The sequence below is a fragment of the Aptenodytes patagonicus genome, chromosome 8 (assembly GCF_965638725.1).
Source record: "Aptenodytes patagonicus chromosome 8, bAptPat1.pri.cur, whole genome shotgun sequence".
NCBI lineage: Eukaryota > Metazoa > Chordata > Aves > Sphenisciformes > Spheniscidae > Aptenodytes > Aptenodytes patagonicus.
Window position 1 is genome coordinate 16,527,556 of NC_134956.1, and position 19,531 is coordinate 16,547,086.

Sequence of the window (19,531 nt, forward strand, 5' to 3'; positions counted from 1 at the left end):
GAAATGCCAGACGGTTTATCTCCCACAGTTTGTTCCAACAAGATGGTGAGACACCAGAAAGGACACAGTGTTTGACCACAGGCAGAGCTTCTGGTAACTCAGAGAGGAACCATTCCTCAGGGAGATCAGAAAGTGATTTCTACTGAACTCTCTCCGCCTAACCTAAGCTTGAACTGAGCAGAAGTTGGCTGCTGTGGTTTTTATTCCCACACACTCTGCACACTGTCATGTGCGTGAAGCTTACCTCCAGGGAGAACGACAACACAACGTCTGACTTGGAAAGCTGGTTCTCATTTTCTTCTCCCATGTCAATTATTGAGGTGTTGTGACTGCGTTTCAGCTTCTGCAGCTTGAACTCGGAGCCTCCTTTAGACACAGGCATGCTCTCTAAGTTTGCCATCAGGAGATTGACAGACGACTTCAGCTCCTCAATGTACATGTTTTCCATTTCTTTGGACACAAACTTCGGAAACTTGCGCTCCTTGGATTTGGAAACAAAAACAACAGAATGAATTGCGGTGACAATCAGCAACCACTTGTTGCACTGGGAGAATCCCCCAGGAGCATCTGCAGAGAGGTTTGCGAGCAAGGAACTCCCACAAACCAGATGACAAATTACAGCTTCCCCCTGTGTAATGTAGAAACATTACTGTTAGCTTCCCATAGAATTACTACTTGGTACGTGTCCAACTTTACTTTCTTGCATGCACTTGCATTTCATTCATTTTTCTATCTGCAAATGGCCTTCTTCATATATATGTATTCATGATTACAAACACTCCAGGCCAGATTTCAGCTGAACTTTGTGATTGACAGCAATTTACTAATAATTCAAAGGATGCTGAAAGTTAAGGATTCATTTTCCAGTCTCCCAAATGTGACAGCTCTTTTTAAAACACTTCTGAGCAGTTGCTCCATTACTTTTCTAGGTGTGAAAGGAGCCCAAGAAGGGAAAATCAGCAATGTGCAGGCAGGAATGCATGGTCCCAACTGGAAGAAGGGGTAAAACACCCTTTCTACTACTTGCCAGGGCCTGTGTCTCCCTCCAACAAGACAACCTTTCACTGTGAGACTCTCTGATGCTGTTTGTTGTAAACAGGACACTTAAACATTAAAGCCAAAGCTCATAATGAAAGCAAAATGTGATGTGCCCCAAAGTGTGTTCTCAGCTTTGAACTGCTGCCTATGCTCCAGCTCCGTTAGGATCACTAGTCTGAGCCCTACGTCTTCTGACAACTCTGCCCATACCCCAGATCTGCTCAGGATTTGAATGTCTCTCAGTGGGTTACGAGAGACTGTGCAAGGCATACGACAGCGAGGCAGCATCTGCAGCCAGGGAATTCAAGGCTGAAGTGCAAAGTATCTTAGTGGCAATTCATAATACTGTAAAAAGTGGTTCGTAAAATGTATGCTAGAAAAGAAAACAAGGTCATGTTTCTTCTAGAAGATTGTCATCAGGCTGCTGAAAAAGTACTCCACTGCACTAGTTTTGCATCAGTCCTCAATAGCTTACTCATTACAAGCTCACAGCGGCACAAGCACCAAGCAGTTAAAATACAGTGTTCTGTTTCCAGTCTCAATCTTGGGAAGCAATTCCCTCATGTATATTAGACCTGGCATAAGATAAACTACCTAATCAGTCTGGTTTATTGTCTATGCATTATATAAGTTACAAGCCACCCTTAGGAAAAGAAACACAACAGAAACTGCTTTGTAGATTTTGAGAACTACCGCTGAAGCAATGATGTTCAAACATTATTGCTTTTTCACCCTGCTGCTATCCATCTCTCCGGGGACTGCAATTTTGGCACTGCCCCCACAGACCTCTTCAGGAGTGCAGCAAGGACTGAGACATTTCACTATGTGCCTGCAGCAACTTCTCATACTAAGGCTAAAACCAGGTAGTTTGAAGTGATGCGTAGCAATTTAACTGGGACTGGGTCTGATGATGGAAATGCAGAGGTGCAGGTGTGGTCCCAAGTTACCCATCGGACTGGAGATAGAGCTGGGGGAAGTCTGGAGGAAGACACAATCAAGGGACACAGACAACAGCAAGAAAGGATGCTAGTCACCTCCACATGTACTTGGAGCAGGTAGAGGACCAGAAATGGGGACAAGCGTGGAGAGAAGCAGAGTTAAGAGACCGCAAGGAATGACCAGTCCAGCAGGCTGAAGTAGAGTGGGTCCAGCCCCAGATAGACATATTGCTCTAGTGTCATCCCAAGGTCTCATTTAGTTGCCCCTACACGTGACCAGGTGACTGGGTGGGAGGAAAGACACCACAGGACAGAAGAGCACTTGCTACTGCAGAGAAAAATATACCTCTGCCTTGGCATCACTAAGCTCTCAGCTGTAATGCTGCTCACGTTTAGCTGCTGGAAAAGTACAACACGCGGAGTGAAAAGCCTGTCCAGATTCAGTTTCAAAACATCTGCTTGACTTCGAGCATGATCTTCAAGCTGGCTGGCTCCAAGGCTGGGCTTATGTGCTTTGATGGAGTCAGGCTCAGTGGGGGACTCTGCCCAATGCTGCACTGGCGCTGTGCTGACCTGCACTCTCCTGGGCACACGAGGAGGTAAAAAGACCCAGAGCTGTGCCCTGGTATCCAGACACAGGACCTGGTCACTGAGGAAAGCTGGCATGCGTGGTGACTTGTTCGGGGTCACACGACAGGTCAGACAAGGGCTTGCAGAGCCACCAGTCCTGCAGCGCTGTGATCCCAGGTCCCATTAAGACTCCACAGCCTTTGTTACCTCTGAAGTATAAATGTCCTAGTGTGAATTTCTTAATTTATTAACAAGGTGTTAATTTGCCTTCAGCATGGAATCTTCAAGACGGTCACCTCAGGGCTGGTTTCACGAGCACAGTAAGTCTTCCTGTGCAGCAAATCTGCATTAAAAGCTGCAGACTGGAGGTAAAATCAGAAATGTTATCCTTTCATTGAGCTGAATTGTGAACCTGCCCTATGCTAGAGGGAAAGTAGCCTTGCCCGGAAAGGAGGATACAGAAAAGGATTCAAAAGGTCATTTGGATGCCTCCAAAAGATGGTATCCATGGGTATGAAAGAACAAGGTTTCTCGTAGGCAGGTGCTGGTGGGACCTGACATTCTGGAGAACAGGCCTGCAGTAGTACTGTGAAGGCCTGCAGCAGTAATGTGAAGGAGATTAAATATCAATACCTGCCAACTGGATCACAGGTAAGTCACTTTTACTCTAAACCACCCCCCAAGCTGCACAGCTGTATTTTGAAGGTTGAATTCTGCACGGGGAAATGTCAGGTTGTGTTGAGGACTTTCCCCTGACTGTCTCTCGCAGGGCCAGCAGTGGCATGGTTAGCTTTCAGCATCCTTGGGGGAGGAATGGAAATGGCAAATTCTCGTTTGCAAAAAATAATTAATGAAGCTGCAGCCTTTGCTGGCTGCTACTGAGCCATGCATATTGTTGTCCCACATGCCATAAAGAGAAAATGAAACAACGAAACCAGGCAATCTCATTCTGGCACCCAGTGCCTGGCTACCCATCTCAGAACCGGAGCAGCAGCGCTCCGCGCAGGGGCTTACATCTTGCCACAAATAAAAAATACTGTAGGTTTTCTTGACAATAAAATGGCAAAGGGCCGCATGCTGAACAAAGGAGCTGCAGTCAGTTTGCTGCTTTTCTGCACCATCGTTTGGCCACGTGGTCCTTGGCCACCTTACTATTTTTATCAGTGAAGTGGGGAAAACCAGAACCTACCTCCCCAAAGACGCAACAGCAGTAGCTGTTTAACAGAAGCATTAGTGAGGAGTAACCGCGCAGGCGCTACCGGCATCCTTGCTAATGCCTGACCATAAATGAACGGGCTCTGCTTTTCACGCCCAGGGATCTGTGTGGTCTAAAACAGCTCTGATATTATCTTTCTCATAAACCCCCAACATTTGGCACAGCTCAGTGCCAGGAAGACTGCTGCTGAAAAGCAGGTCCCTAGCCTGAGCTACGTCTCCCTGATTAGACCTTTTTCTTTTCCTTCTAGTAATGGTTTCTTGATTATCAAGAACAGACAGATAGATCACTCCCAATGACTTCAGCCCCATTAGGGCTTTATCGGCGACTCAGAGAATCTGATTAGACGCAAGGATAAAATCACGGCCATACTCATGTCAACAGGATCCAGGGTTTCTCTCCATCTATGGTCCATCGGAGGCCACATAAATCTGCACTGTGTGAGGGTGTGATTTGCTCTTAGGGAGGTGCCTCCTTGCAGAAGGGTCTCTGGGGAGTTTAGCCAAGTGCTTGGTTATGAAAACCGTTTCGAGGTCCCGTGTCTGCTGCTGCTCCAGACAGCAGTGATGTCCGTACGGTGCAACGCTAGCCTGACTGCTCTCGTGCAAACCGTGAACATGTTTGGGATGGCACATCTGAAGTACCTTTATTGAGGCAGCATCTACCTGCAGGCAGGGAACTGTGGCTCCCAGCAGCCCAGCAAATAGCACAAGCCCCTTTAGGGCAATTCCTGGCTCCTTTTTACATGCCATCACCCACTTTATTGCCCAGCATACAAGTTTGACAAAGAGGGCTTAGATGTGCACTTGCAGATCTAGCTGGAGCACTTCAGGACAATTTCTTCCCCGCTGCTGAGGATTCATAAGGGATTTTGCAGGAACTTAAACTGTCCCAGCTCATCAGGACATTCCAAGAAATGCACATCACAACAGCTTCATCTGGACTTATTGCTTTGTTTGTCGTTAAAAATCTGCACATTTTTAACTGGTGATTACTGGGAAAAGAAACCTGTGAGGGAAGGACAGGATCTGGGGGCTGCATCAAACTACTTATGTGCTTCTATATGAAGAGCTTGTTAATACAGAAGACTTTTTTTTTTTACCTTGGCAATTTGCTCTGCCATTTGAAGACGTCCATCTAACTCGCGTCTGATCTGTGCTGCTTGCTCATCTGGGTTGTCCAGCTGTATAAAAACAAAAAGCAAATCAAGGTGAAAAGTTAACCAATGCAGCACCTTTACAAGTTCTTCAGGCTGACCATCTGTATTACGTTATCAATTAACTATAGCATAGAGGGAGTGGTGACGGGCCCTGCTCTGGGACAGAGCCCCCCACAAAGGATGCACACAATGTTTACCAGGTCCCAAGACGGACATGACCAGGGGACTGTGCAGACCCTGTTTTGATGTCTGCCCAGCTGCCTCCTGCGGCTGAGCATCCTCACCTCGAGGTCTTACACCCACTTTGCCCTGTGAGCCAGTCTAGCAGCAAGCCTCACTGGCGACTATCTGAACCCCTGAAAAGCGGGGTGCTCTCCAGAGGCTATCACTTTGCTGGTGCTTGGGAAGCCATAGCCCCCCTGTGCTGGGGCAGGACACACAGCAGCTCCAGATCACCAAGCCGAACACCCCCTACCCCTGCTTGCCACCCAGAAAAAGATGGAAGAAGGCTCAGCAGAAATGCACAACAATAGCATTTGCTTATTTTCTTTCCCTTTTCCCCCACATTGCTGCATCCCTGTGCTACCACCCAATTTGTGCAAATGGTTTTCCTGCTGCCTGCAGCAGAGGTCTTTTTTATTTTTTTTTTTTTTTTCCAACACACTGCCCACAGCCCTGTGGTGCAGTGTTCAGCGTCTGCCTGGCCCTGAAATGTCTTCTGAGGGTAAAATGTTGTTTCTGCCAGTTAAGCAAGCAATTACAGCACACATGGAAGAGGCATGGTGACTGCTGTGAGCAGTTTCCCATTGGTAGGACTCAGGGCAGATCTGTTATTTTTAGTGGGAATACATGGACATAAATTACAAAACAACAAAAAAGCACAAAATCAAACTAGCCCCCGAAGAAGTCAATAGCTGCTGTAATGAGGTGGCAATTTTATAGCTGCTTTCCAGACTCTAACCACTCTTTAGACTCCTCCAGGGTCATTTTGGCCATGGCACAAGGCTAGAAATGTGCAGCAGAGGGGTGGTCACGGCACTGCTCCACCCATGAGGCACAAAACCAAGCTCAGCCTGGTGCAAAACCTCACAGTTTTGGTTCACCTCCTCGTGCAAACGTGACTTCAGGTGGGAGGGCTGGCTCCGTCATCCAAATGCCACCTTCGTTTGCAAAGTATTGGCCCCTTCTGGCTACCAGCAAGCCGCTGTAGGTCAGCTCTCCCACCGACTGGTACACATAAATGAGCTTTATTCGCTGGCTTGGGGTTGTGCTAACCACCTCCCTGGGTTTTATCCTCCTCTGGAGACAAACGGCTTGACAGAAGAAAGGCTCGGCTGGTGCACTGCAGTCTGGAAAGTTACAGCTACAGCGATGACAAAAGTTTTGATTCTCAGCCTGACGAATGATGAGCTCGTCCGTTAGCACTCCCTGGATGGGCTGAAATACGCCGCTTTCCCCCAGACCCACCGCTTTCCACGGCATCTTCTCAGCCATCTGCCTGTGCATCCTTCATCTCCCCTCTCTTGCACACGCTCGTGTAGACCTGCACATATGCAGGCATGTATTTGCATATTGCTTCACCACCGATGATTTTCCAGAGAGCCGACATTCATTACGGCTGAGATTGAGGGAAAGTATATTTTTGATTAGTTTTTGAAAGCCTCCGTTACTGATTTAATTCAAGCAGGAAAACTACAAAGTGTCCTGACCGCGATCCAAATCCACTGAGCTTCAGTGATCTCTGCTGTGGCCACCCAGGTTTCATTCACACCAGCTGCACCACATAACCTGCTGCCTTCATCTTTATATTCCTGATCCCAAAACCAGTATGAAGCCATGGACCACCAGCACCTTTTGGGATCAGCTGCCCCCATTAATTTCTCCACGAACAAATGCACCACACAACTGACCTCCACCGACGTGCAAGCATCTCTCAGAGCTGCTTCATTAAGGGTAGGAAATGTACAGTCTCAGATTTGCATTTCTTTGCAACTCTGAAAGAGGGGGCATTATTTGAATTCCATCCGAGCTACAGTAATTGAAGTTAATCACACACTACCCAAAATAACTTACATGCTAAATTTAGAAATCAAGGATGCTGCTGTGGAAGAGAGCTGGTTTTGTGGTATGATAATGAGCCAGCAAACTGCCTCACACTTTCTGCACTATCTTGATTTTGCAGATGTTTTCCAGTGATGCTACAGGTGTCAAAAACCATGTCAGGGAAAGATCTGTCTGCAGAAGATTATTTTTCTTAGGAGGCAACAAGCACCCTAGGCAGCCTCCTTGGTTGTGGTCGAGTGGGTAAGGTATTGCTTTTCAGGGCTGTGCTTCCCAAGATTAATTAGTGATGCTAAGCCAGGTAACCTGGTATTTAAAGGAAACAAAAAAATCTTTCCAGGCTGTATTTTCAATGACTCTGCATGATAGCTCCATGGCACTGACCTTTGGGAAAGCAATCACGGTCTGTTGTAGCCAACATAACATTTTCTTCTTGTTATCTACAGAACGGTACTAATGAGGCAGCCCCTGCCTGCAGTCCCTGCGTGTGCTCCTGGCACGTTCAAGCAGACCTCTTGTGACCAAGAGTAGCAGCCCAACAGCTCAGCCACTTACTGCTCCTGAGCCTGGGAAGGGCTCCTGCTGCCATCAAAGCAAGCCGAGTACCTTTTACACAGTCATAACACTATATAGGCCCGTTAAGAGAGTAATGCTGGTGCCCATGAAATATACTTTGCTTGTGAAATAAGGGAAGGGGCAAATGTAAGGCATGCTATCTAAGCAAGACCAAACATCCAAGTAAGGCAACACAAACCCTAATATCATTAAAACTCAATTTCTTAACTAGAGAATCAGCTATTTATTTTCTGCAGTATGTATGCCCACTTTATATTCAAATACTCGACAGCCAAATAGATGAATGATTTACAAAGTCAAGGAGAAATTGAATTAGTTTCGTTCTGCATTATGACTATGTTACGGGTGTGCTATGAATAAAGCAAAGATATAAATCATAAGGTTGCCCCAGTCAATTAAATGTGAAAAGTATTACAAATTTCAGTATATATATGATTTGTCATATGCACTGGGCTTTTCTTCAGCAGCGTGTCACAAATATATGACGTACATAATTTGCAATTCTCAACTGATCATTACCCAGCTGCCTGCTGGTAAATTAGATGTTTTCATACGTCTACCTGCATACAACATTAGTTCTCTCTGCTTGCCCTGCAGCGGTTATCTACATTGGTGTAACAGTTGGTGTAACAGTTGCTAAAGTAAAACAATAAAAATAAAATAAAATTATGTAGATCAGGGTCTGAGTGGAACTCAAAATTTAGCAGCCCCGCAGCCAGCCTGTCACTGAAGGCACTGCAGGGCATGTGCCTATTTTAACCCCTGGTGACCACTCAACTGCAAGAAAAAGATCTTGCAAAAGACAGGGTTTTAACATATAAGCTGATAATAAAGGATAATTTTAAATGGGCACTAGTAAATGAAAGAAAGAGGTTAAAAATGTTCATCATGCGATTTTGACAGTATTAATCGCCAGTAAGAACCAGCCGCTGGTCTGCAGAAGTAACCCTTTGCTTGCACGACCCTGAAACAAATTCACTGCGAGACTTTTCCTCATGTTATCCCAGAGGGATGGAAGATAATCTCATTACACCTTTGAAAGGCAGAGGCAAACCAACCAACCTAATTAAGTCATAAGATCTGCAATAAGACGCATAGGCACCTACCAAATCCACGCCTAAACTATTTGGTTGGTGTGTCAGAGACCTGCCATGTATCACCCAACCTGAGCCTTGTAGTTTTTAAAGCCAGGAGCCCAGGCTCACCTCCACTCACCCCAGAAAACGCCGGAGGCACTTCAAGGACACTAAAAGTGTTAAGAGACAATTTAAATTCCTGTGTTTTTGAAGTTAATATGTTATATATTTAAAGCTCCAGCTTCAGTTTATCACAACTTGAAGCCAAACCATGACGATCGCAGCCCTGACGCATCCGAAGGCGATGCCAGGGCGGCACAGGCTGCCCTCCTCTTCCCTTCTTCGTGATGCCCAAAGCCGCTTTGCACAGTTTAACACCTCAAACCAACCCACCTGCCCGGGGACTGAGCAGGGTACGGCCCTTGTGCTGTCGGCCACAGCGAGAGGGCTGCAGCTGGGGCTAACCTGCCCAGCCTGGGGATGATGCCAGCAGCACAAGTGACGTGCCATATGCAGCACTCAGCTGGTCGGCAGGAGAAGAATGAATCCAGCCATGCCACCAAATGTGTGTTGATGGGGCACACTCCCAACAGACACAGGCAAGTTAAATACGGTGCGGGATTTATACCCATGCTCTGAGCTCAGCTCTGTTGGAAATAACGTTGTTGTAAGCTACGAGGATTTATAATCACAAGATGCAACATAGAGATACAACCTTCAATGATCAGCCTGGCATTTACGCCACGTGCCGTGGATATGACAGGTATCATGGGTATAATTGCCATCAGCCCCAGCCAGACACCATTGGGACCATTTAAGGGTTTAATCCCTCCCTGCCAGTCACTGCTAATGCTGGTCCCTGCTTCCCAGCAAGGGCAGCAAGTGTCACAACATCCCCATTCCTGAAGCATAACTGGGGCCTATCTGAAAGTATCTCCCCTCCCTTTGAGAAAGGTTACAACATGGTGGTGAATCCAGCCATCCTCCCGTGCTGCACGCACCTGCAGAGGACAAGCCATTTGCAACGGGGTTCTGGAAAACCACATTTTAAATGCTCTGGCAATGCGAACACTGAGCTGCAGCAACCTGCTTTGCGCTGCATCGGGAATGGAAACAAACCCAGCTCTTAACCTTCTGGAAATGAAAGCATTTAGTCCAGGTCTCCATGAAATCCGCAGCCACCGCCTGTGCTGGTTTTCCCCTGCGGCAGCGGCAGCACCCAGGGACGGGCTATCCCTCCTGCACAGCTGAAGACAGGAGCAGATGGGCTTCTACCGAGCAGGGACTGCTTTGGCTGGGGGCACTCTCAGCGGTCTCTGACATTAATTTTCTCCGTCCCTGCATCCAGCATACCACCATGCAGCTGGGGGGGTCTGAAAATCCAACTTTGTGAATTATTTGCCCTGGGTGGAGGACAACAACAAAAGCCATGACCCACTCATGTCCTTCCTAAGCCTGGCTTAAGTCCTCCCAAAATAATTAACACAGCCAAATACCTGTGTCATCTACGGTTATAGGTGCCAAAAGCCTCAAAGAGAAAGTTTCAAGGCACACATCCTTTGACATGCTGCGAGCTCTGTAGCTCAGTAAATGGTTGATTAATATTTCAAAGCAAACATGCTGGATGTGAAGGCTGAACAAGATCACAATATGGGTGACAATTTTGCAGCTTTGATGTAGGGCTTTAGGAGAGATCTTTGTCTCATAAAAGGTGGTTTCGCTTTGTGATGCACAATAAGAGAAAATACTGAAAAATTCATAAGCCCCCATCAATTAATAATTAATCGATCAGTCCAAGCGTACTCACAACTCATGGCATCTGGCACCATGTTGTGCTCCAGCTGAAAGAAGCACGTGGCCCCCAAAGTGACTCATTGCATGGAAGCCCTCAGTTTCTTATCGGAAAACCACTGCTCTAGGAGATAAAGTGATGTGATACAGGACAGAGTGGCACTATGAACTGCACACGGCTTCCTGAGACACACTCCGTGCCACCGTCATGGATTGATCTGTAGCATCTTTCTCCCACTAACAGTAAATATTCTTCTCTACGAGCGGCAAAGGGCAGAGCGAGGGAGGCAGCCCGGTGCTCGAGGCCCCGACCTCTGCCCACGTCTCTGAAGCAGAACGTGGAGGAGGATGTGGACACTCCCTCCCTCGACCGCAGGCGGGATGATGACCTCCCTTTTCAACTGGGAACACGAACAATGCTAAGCTGCCTCGGTAGCCTAAGTCATTAATGCCCTGGGCAACATGCTAATCCTCTGACAGCAAATTGCAACCCAAGGCCTGCCAGCTGCCTTGGGATCTGAAATGGGAGCAAGGAAGAGGAAGCAAGGACAGCTTCCCCGTGTTACACACCTCCCTGTGTCAGCAAAACCAGTAGCATCAGCACAGCCTGACTGTGGATTCAGCAACTGCCACTCGTGTGGTTCAAGAGAGGATTTTGGAAGAGCTGGAGGGAACCGGTAGGACACGTCCGCTCCACCAGCTCTCCGCACTGCAACACTGTACTATCACCATGCATCCCAGGAGGACCGCTCTCCCGGTGCTCCTGCACGACAAGGATGCTCAAGGCTACCTCTCCTCTGGCCAGTCAGACCTCCCCAAATCAGTCTTTTAGGCTCAGAGTCACGCAGAACATTTCTAGCACAATGTAAAATTCCGCTTAATTCAAGGAATTACAATCTGTGCCTATTACTTCACCAAACTTTTCTTTTTCCCTCCCATTGGCCCCAGCTCCTCACACAGCCCCGGGGCTCCAGCATCCCAAAGGGTGACAAACCCCCTCTCCTGGAAAAGAGCCCACACCATTTTGCTCCTGTGTAGGTAAAATTGGCCCTGCTGCAGGAACTCAGTCACTTCCAACTGTTGGTTGCTTGCTGCAGATGGGTGCCTGCTCCCGTTATCCCAGCAAGCTCCTGGGTTATCTAACGAACCACTGCTGCCATGAGAGAGCAGTCAGGGGGTCCTGGCGGGTGATTTAAAACAGCAGAAAGGACTTGGATAATTCGGTGAGGGCTGACGCTTCCCTCTCTAAGAGAAATCTTATTTCACGGTTCACAAGCTCTAGTGTTACGCTAGACTTAGTGGTGAAAATATTCCCCAGGATGTACAGCAGCCCCTCCTCGCCTGAGAGCTGAATCTTATAACACTGCAATAAATCTCTGTGCCTCACCAGCCGCCTGGGCTGCGCAGGCTCTCGCCCATCACATCCGTCAGCAGATGCTGGGACTGTGCCTGCTTCACCAGGCGAGGTCAAGAGATTCACCCTCGAATTAACTCCAGTCTAAATGTTGCCTTTCTGCTAGATGCTTATCCCACAAGCTGAGCAGATTGCCAACATATTTCGGAGGAGCGCTGGTGGCACGTGCAGGCAGAGGTTTCTCACGCCCTCCTTCCTGCCGGCAGCAGCACCCATGGGTACCCGCCCCGCTCATCTGTGGAGCGCTGATGAATCAACCAGCACGTGCCAGTGGTGTGGCCAGTGCAGGCAGGTGCTCAGCACGGATCCCGTGTAGGAAAAGTGGACGCTCCACTTGCCATCTCAGTTACTGACCCGCCTACCACCATACCCCTTCGCAGCTTTGCAAGGCTGCACCGCGGGGCTGAGGAAAGCTGAGACAAGCAAACCCAGCATGCTGCTTTCCAGCAGGTTGTGCAAAGATACCTCCAGATTTATGAGTAATAACAAATCAAAGTAAATAAAAAACTGGATTCAGCAAAATGGGCAGGGGAAGAAAAAGCACTGCCTGCCTTTGCAAATGTTTCGCAAGCTGTTAAGAAAAGGGACGGCGGAGCACTTCCACTCAAAAGGCATGTCCTTTCCATCTGTGGCCAGAGAACTTCTGAACCCCGCAAATCCCTCTGCAAGATCATCCATGCGAGGTGTACGACACTGAAAGGGCTTAAAACCTAAGCTGTCCAGAGGCTCTGACCTCTGAGCATGCCTTAATACTCTCTTCTTATGGCATTGCATAAGGACGCCTGCAGGCATGTGGGCAGCATGCCCTAAGCTATGGCATCCGAAAGAAACTGGAGCGCTGGCTGGTTGATGCAGCTGGAGGTAGATTGCCACATTTAGCTCGCTTGTGTTTCCTTACAGCTTAGCACATGCTGAATTTCAAATCAGTTAACAGGAAGAGAATCACCCGAATTTCCAAGTAATTTCCAATCACCTCAGTTCCAAGTAATTTTTACAGCTAGAAGTAGCTGCAATTAACTCATCCCAAACAACATGGATGAAAGATCCACATATCCTCAAATCCTCATCTTTTGACTAAAAGCTTAATGATAAATACAGTTGTCACATAACTCGAAATGGGCTTTGGCCTTTGGAACTAAAGCAACTTGCATGAGGACTTGCTCCAGCAAAGCTGCGGTACGTGGTCACTCAGCAGGATTAAAGGTGACAGAATAAGACGTGGAAACATCTCCAACGGTGTCTATGCAACGGGCAGGGCTGGGGCAAGGCTCTTGCATAGGAACTCACGCCACCTTTAAAAGTTTCCCCCTCTGTGCTGAAATGTGCTCGGGGCCAGGGTCTCAATTCCTGTTGATTCAAGCAGGGAACTCAGATTTTTTTCTTGCCTTTTCATCACCACATTGAGGGATTTTCAGCTGATCTCCATGGCTGCAGCACCTGAAAGCCTTCCACAAACACAAGGCAGCAGCTTCTGATGGGCTTCAGAGAGTCATGGTGTATTTACACATTTCAAGTCAAAACCTCTACTTGCTGATGCTTGGCAGAGGTGGGTATTTGGGGATGAGAAGGTGTCCTGAGAGGAGTGCCGCTCCTACAGGGAGAAGTCCTTTTGAACCGGAGGTGTTGGGTTCCCTGGCCACGCTGTGCAGCCCTTCCTGCGGAGGTCTTTGTGTAGCTGCCTCCCTGGCTGAGCAAGCTTTGTGCCCAGCTCTGATGACAGCTTGAGGATAAGGCCTGCCCCATGAATTTAAAACTCCCTAGCTGGCTTCCCTATTGACACAAAATCAGATATCCTTCAGGGGCTGAGACCAGGTGGTAAAACAGACTCAAGTTCCTCTGCTGCAGCCAGCACCGTGCTTGGTAGGGATGATGATACAGACGAACACGTAGATAACAGGAGCTACAGATCATCATGTAAATGATGATCACTTTTATTCATCAAAAATAGCTAACATAAAATTGAAAGAAAAACCATATTCAGAAAGAAATTTGGCTGCCACAGAGGTGTAGCTTGAAATTGGATGGCTGTCCTCCAAAATAAATACTCGTGGTATGTCGGTGCATACCTTGGAGTTTGAATTGCAACACTGGTTCTTGCAGTAGCACGGCAGTAGGTGCTTTTCTGCAGAAGTTCTGAGCGAAGAACTGGCAAAGCAGAGACTTTGGCCATGAAGAGCAAGGCTTTGGTTCCCTTTTATGCCAAACAACCGGGTATCAGTAGAAAAGGAGGAGAGGGAATGTAGAGGGAAGGTTATGGCTCCCACTTTTTCAAGGACTAAGATAGCAAAAATTGCAGTGCTGCCCATTACAGTTCATTTTGGTGTTTGTGAAGTTTAGATTATCACAGCCAGAGACCTAAAGAGACCGTTCTCCTGAACGGGCTGCTGTGTTTCACACTGGTTTGACGCAGCAAACTTTCTCGTGAGGTCAGGGAGAAAGCAGTTAGGAGAATTAAGCCTCTAGGCAGCAAAACCTCAGCACGCGAAGGGATCGTTACATGTTCTCAGTGGACAGCATCCTAAGGGAGCTGAAGTTGCTGGTCCCACCTGTGACTAGGACCACGCTTCTCCAGAAATCTCTGTATAGATCGCCATTAGACCCCCTTCCTACAGCAATGGAGAACTGGAAGGGAACTGCCCTCCATGGCAGACCCGCCTATTTTCAGACCCTCCGCGTTGCACCTAACACTCCACTAATTGGTATCAATTTATCAAAATCCGGAGCAGAAACATCACATCTGTAAGTCCCTTTGGTCAATATATTACAACAACTACAATTGTTAAGGATTAATAAGTAATCATTATTATTATGCTAAATAACTATATTATGCTAATTAAAAGGTCAATTCCTTGCCTTTCTTAGAACAGTGCCCTGACAGTTGTGCTCTGAGTCATCCAAAGGTTTCAGAGAAATTTACCTCGGGGGGGGGGGGGGGATTTCCTGGTTTTAAACAGAGGCAATACCCTTAGCCATACCAATCCTATCTAATTTATCATTGTATTTCAGAAAAGCCATTTTTAAAAATAATTAGCATTCAGTAATGTGAAAAAAACCCACGAGGAATAGAGATTGGAATCCTAGTTCCACTAATTGGGAACATCCGCCACCTCTTTTACTGCCTGATTCGCTCCAACAGGACCTATTCTGCCCCTGGAGAACCAGTGGCACAAAATGGATGTTCAGCACCTCTGAGAAGGGCCACGTGGAGCCACAGGCTGTCATGTGGGATTTAACCCCACACAATACCCTTGCGAGATGCTCTGGCACCTGCGTTAAGATCCAGGATGTGAGAAGAATTGAAGTAGACACAGAAAAGCAGCGAGAGGCATAGCTATGAAGAAACAAACACGGGGAGCAAAAATGTGGGGCATTTAAAAGCAGCTAGTCCGTAAGGTGAGAGGAGGAGGAGTTCAGCACAAAGTACTGCGCAGGGGGGGAGGATCGTGCCGATGCCGGGGGGGAAATCGATAGCCCAGCTCAAGTGCATATACACCAATGCACGCAGCATGGGCGGCAAGCAGGAGGAGCTGGAAGCCATTGTGCAGCGGGAGAGATATGACTTAGTCGCCCTCACAGAAACATGGTGGGGTGACTCTCACGACTGGAGTGCTGCAATGGATGGCTACAGACTCTTCAGAAGGGACAGGCGAGGAAGGAGAGGCGGTGGGGTGGCCCTGTATGTTAGGGAGTGTTTTGATTGTATAGAGCTCAACGATTGTGATGATGGTACGGTTGAGTGTCTATGGGTAAGGATGAGGGGGAAGGCCAACGAGGCAGATATCCTGCTGGGAGTCTGTTATAGACCACCCAACCAGGATGAAGGGGCGGATGAAGCGTTCTATAAGCGGCTGGCACAAGTCTCTCAATCGCTAGCCCTTGTTCTCGTGGGGGACTTCAACTTCCCGGACGTCTGCTGGAAATACAACACAGCAGAGAGGAAGCAGTCTAGGACGTTCCTGGAGTGTGTGGAAGACAACTTCCTGACACAGCTGGTAAGTGAGCCTACCAGGGGAGGTGCCTCGCTCGACCTGCTGTTTACCAACAGAGAAGGACTGGTGGGAGATGTGGTGGTCGGAGGCCGTCTTGGGCTTAGCGACCATGAAATGATAGAATTCTCGCTTCTTGGTGAAGTAAGGAGGGGGGGCAGCAAAACTGCAACCATGGACTTCCGGAGGGCGGACTTTGGCCTGTTCAGGACGCTGGTTGAGAGAGTCCCGTGGGAGACGGTCCTGAAGGGCAAAGGGGTCCAGGAAGGCTGGACGATCTTCAAGAAGGAAGTCTTAAAGGCGCAGGAGCAGGCTGTCCCTGTACGCCGTAAGAAGAATGGGCGGAGAAGACGACCGGCCTGGCTGAACGGGGAGCTCTTGCTGGGACTCAGGAAAAAAAGGAGAGTTTACCGCTTGTGGAAGAAGGGGCAGGCGACTCAAGAAGAGTACAGGGATCTCGTTAGGTCATGCAGAGAGGAAATGAGAAAGGCAAAAGCCCAGCTAGAACGCAATCTGGCCGCTGTTGTTAAAGACAACAAAAAAAGTTTTTACAAATATATTAATGACAAGAAGAGAGCCAAGGAGAATCTCCATCCTTTATTGGATGCAAGGGGGAACATTGTCACTGAGGATGAGGAAAAGGCTGAGGTACTCAATGCCTTCTTTGCCTCAGTCTTTAACAGGCAGACCAGTTATCCTCAGGGTACTCGGCCCCCCGAGCTGGAAGACGGGGACGGCGAGCAGGATGAACCCCCCGTAATCCAGGAGGAAGCAGTCAATGACCTGCTATGCCACCTGGACACTCACAAGTCTATGGGGCCGGATGGGATCCACCCGAGAGTGCTGAGGGAGCTGGCGGAGGTGCTCGCCAAGCCGCTCTCCATCATTTATCAGCAGTCCTGGTTAACGGGGGAGGTTCCGGAAGACTGGAGGCTTGCCAATGTGACGCCCATCCACAAGAAGGGCCGGAAGGAGGATCCGGGGAACTACAGGCCTGTCAGCCTGACCTCGGTGCCGGGGAAGATTATGGAGCGGCTCATCTTGAGGGCGCTCACAAGGCATGAGCGGGACAACCAGGGGATCCGGCCTAGCCAGCACGGGTTCATGAGAGGCAGGTCCTGCTTGACCAACCTGATCTCCTTCTATGACCAGGTGACCCGCCTAGTGGATGAGGGAAAGGCTGTGGATGTGGTCTACCTGGACTTCAGCAAGGCCTTTGACACTGTCTCCCACAGCATTCTCCTAGAGAAGCTGGCGGCTCACGGCTTAGACAGGTGGACTCTGCGCTGGGTCAAAAACTGGCTGGACGGGCGGGCCCAGAGAGTTGTGGTGAATGGAGTTACATCCAGTTGGCGGCCGGTCACAAGCGGTGTTCCCCAGGGCTCAGTACTGGGGCCGGTCTTGTTTAATATCTTTATTGATGATCTGGATGAGGGGATTGAGTGCACCCTCAGTAAGTTTGCAGACGACACCAAGTTGGGTGGGAGTGTTGATCTGCTCGAGGGTAGGAAGGCTCTGCAGAGGGACCTGGACAGGCTGGATGGATGGGCCCAGGCCAACTGTATGAGGTTCAACAAGGCCAAGTGCCGGGTCCTGCACTTCGGCCACAACAACCCCATGCAGCGCTACAGGCTTGGGGAAGAGTGGCTGGAAAGCTGCCTGGCGGAAAAGGACCTGGGGGTGCTGGTTGACAGCCGGCTGAACATGAGCCGGCAGTGTGCCCAGGCGGCCAAGAAGGCCAATGGCATCCTGGCCTGTATCAGAAATAGTGTGGCCAGTAGGAGTAGGGAAGTGATCGTGCCCCTGTACTCGGCACTGGTGAGGCCGCACCTCGAATACTGTGTTCAGTTTTGGGCCCCTCACTACAAGAAGGACGTTGAGGTGCTAGAGCGTGTCCAGAGAAGGGCAACGAGGCTGGTGAGGGGTCTGGAGCACAAGTCTTATGAGGAGCGGCTGAGGGAACTGGGACTGTTCAGCCTGGAGAAAAGGAGGCTGAGGGGAGACCTCATCGCTCTCTACAACTACCTGAAAGGAAGTTGTAGCGAGGTGGGTGTTGGTCTTTTCTCCGAAGTAACAAGCGATAGGACGAGAGGAAATGGCCTCAAGTTGCGGCAGGGGAGGTTTAGATTGGATGTAAGGAAAAATTTCTTTACTGAAAGAGTGGTGAAACATTGGAACAGGCTGCCCAGGGAAGTGGTGGAGTCCCCATCCCTGGAGGTATTTAAAAGACGAGTAGATGAGGCGCTTAGGGACATGGTTTAGTGGGCCTGGTGGTGTTGGGTTGACGGTTGGACTCGATGATCTTAGAGGTCTCTTCCAACCTCAATGATTCTATGATTCTATGATTCTATGATCTTAGCAGATGGGGCAAGTCCTCCCATGGGGTACGCCGTCCTCGTTCCCTTACTGGTGAGGATGGTCAGCCTAGCAAGCCATCTACGCAATATGGAAAATGCTGTTATGTGTTCATATTAAATGTAAGATAAATAATTTATGTGTACAGATACTATAACAACTACAGAAGAAGATGCTTCAGCCTGGAAGCAGCAGCTCCTGCAAAGCGGCAGGACATCGCACCTCCCTTTGCATGGAAGCCTGGGGAGAACAGTGCTGCTGCTCCCAGGCCTGCACTAGCTTTAGTCTAACCAGCTCAAACCGCGGCAGTTATGGAGCTGGGACACAGAGTGGATATTGCACCATCCTACCACAAATCTGGGCACGGCGTGTGCCTGGCTGACCCCTGACACACCTCCCATCGGCTGAGCAAGCCGTGCCGATGCTCACTGGCTCCAGCTAGACCTGCTGCAGTCACACCACCCTTGGCAGCACAGGCATTGCCTGAGGCTGCGGGTGCACCCCAAAGGACAGGGCGCTGCTCCCCAGGGAGATACACCCCAACAGCAATTACCCACCAAGGTCCAGATGGTGCTCTGCGCTTCCCTCCTTTCCTGCTGTTGGAGGCTGCTGCCATAGGCTGGCACCTCACAGGTTTTTTAAGCACCGATGAATTTCTGTGTGAGACAAGGCTCCCAGGCAGCTCTGCAGAACAGCCTCGCAGTGGACGTGGCTGGGGACTGGCCCTTGGAGCTGCCGGGACAGGCACTCCTCCGCCTCCCTGCCCCAGGGACCCTCGCTCAGCGCATCCGTGAACGGAGGAGCCACAGCTGAGAGCCAGGCAGATACAAAGCTGAGATGTTCAGTCTTTTACCCTTCAACTACATAAACTCTGCAGGAGACCCACCAAGACAGATACCCTTATCTGCTGAGCACGGACCACACGCAGCCCTGCCCAGGCAGGGGAGGATGGGCAGCGGGCATCCTCCTATGAGAACAGGGATGGGCTTTCAGGGTCCTGGGGTTCAAAGTCACTGAAAATGGTACAGCTTAAAATTCCTCCTGGGCTAAGAGCCATCGCCCTCCACATCTCACACTGATGTTCAGAGCAGGCTCCAGGAGTGCAGCGATAATACATACATGCAGTGTCATGAGTGTTGAGTCTTCACTGTGTTACCACGCTGTGGACAATAAACATTTTCTTTTCTTCTTGTCAGGGAGCCAAATGAATCCTAATGGCTTTCCCGACCGTAACAGACAGCGCTGACTACAGACCTCGATTTCTGACACATCATCTGTAAAAGGCAATGGCCTTTAGATAAGAGAGCACCGAGGCTGCAGGGGCTGCCGCCAGACCCGGCGCACAGCAGCA

The 19,531-nt window shown here is 49.1% G+C and overlaps 1 protein-coding gene across 8 annotated transcripts in view; it reads right to left on the minus strand.

The window, feature by feature from the left end:
* Positions 1-19,531, minus strand: part of CADPS (calcium dependent secretion activator) — a 229,456-nt gene that overhangs the window by 138,239 nt on the left and 71,686 nt on the right. For all 8 annotated transcript variants that reach the window (XM_076346560.1, XM_076346556.1, XM_076346559.1 and 5 more), the window contains exons 4-5: positions 4,865-4,945; positions 245-481 (exon numbers count right to left, since the gene is read on the minus strand). In XM_076346560.1, coding sequence (XP_076202675.1) covers positions 245-481; positions 4,865-4,945 — 318 coding nt within the window. The remainder of the gene's footprint in view (positions 1-244; positions 482-4,864; positions 4,946-19,531) is intronic.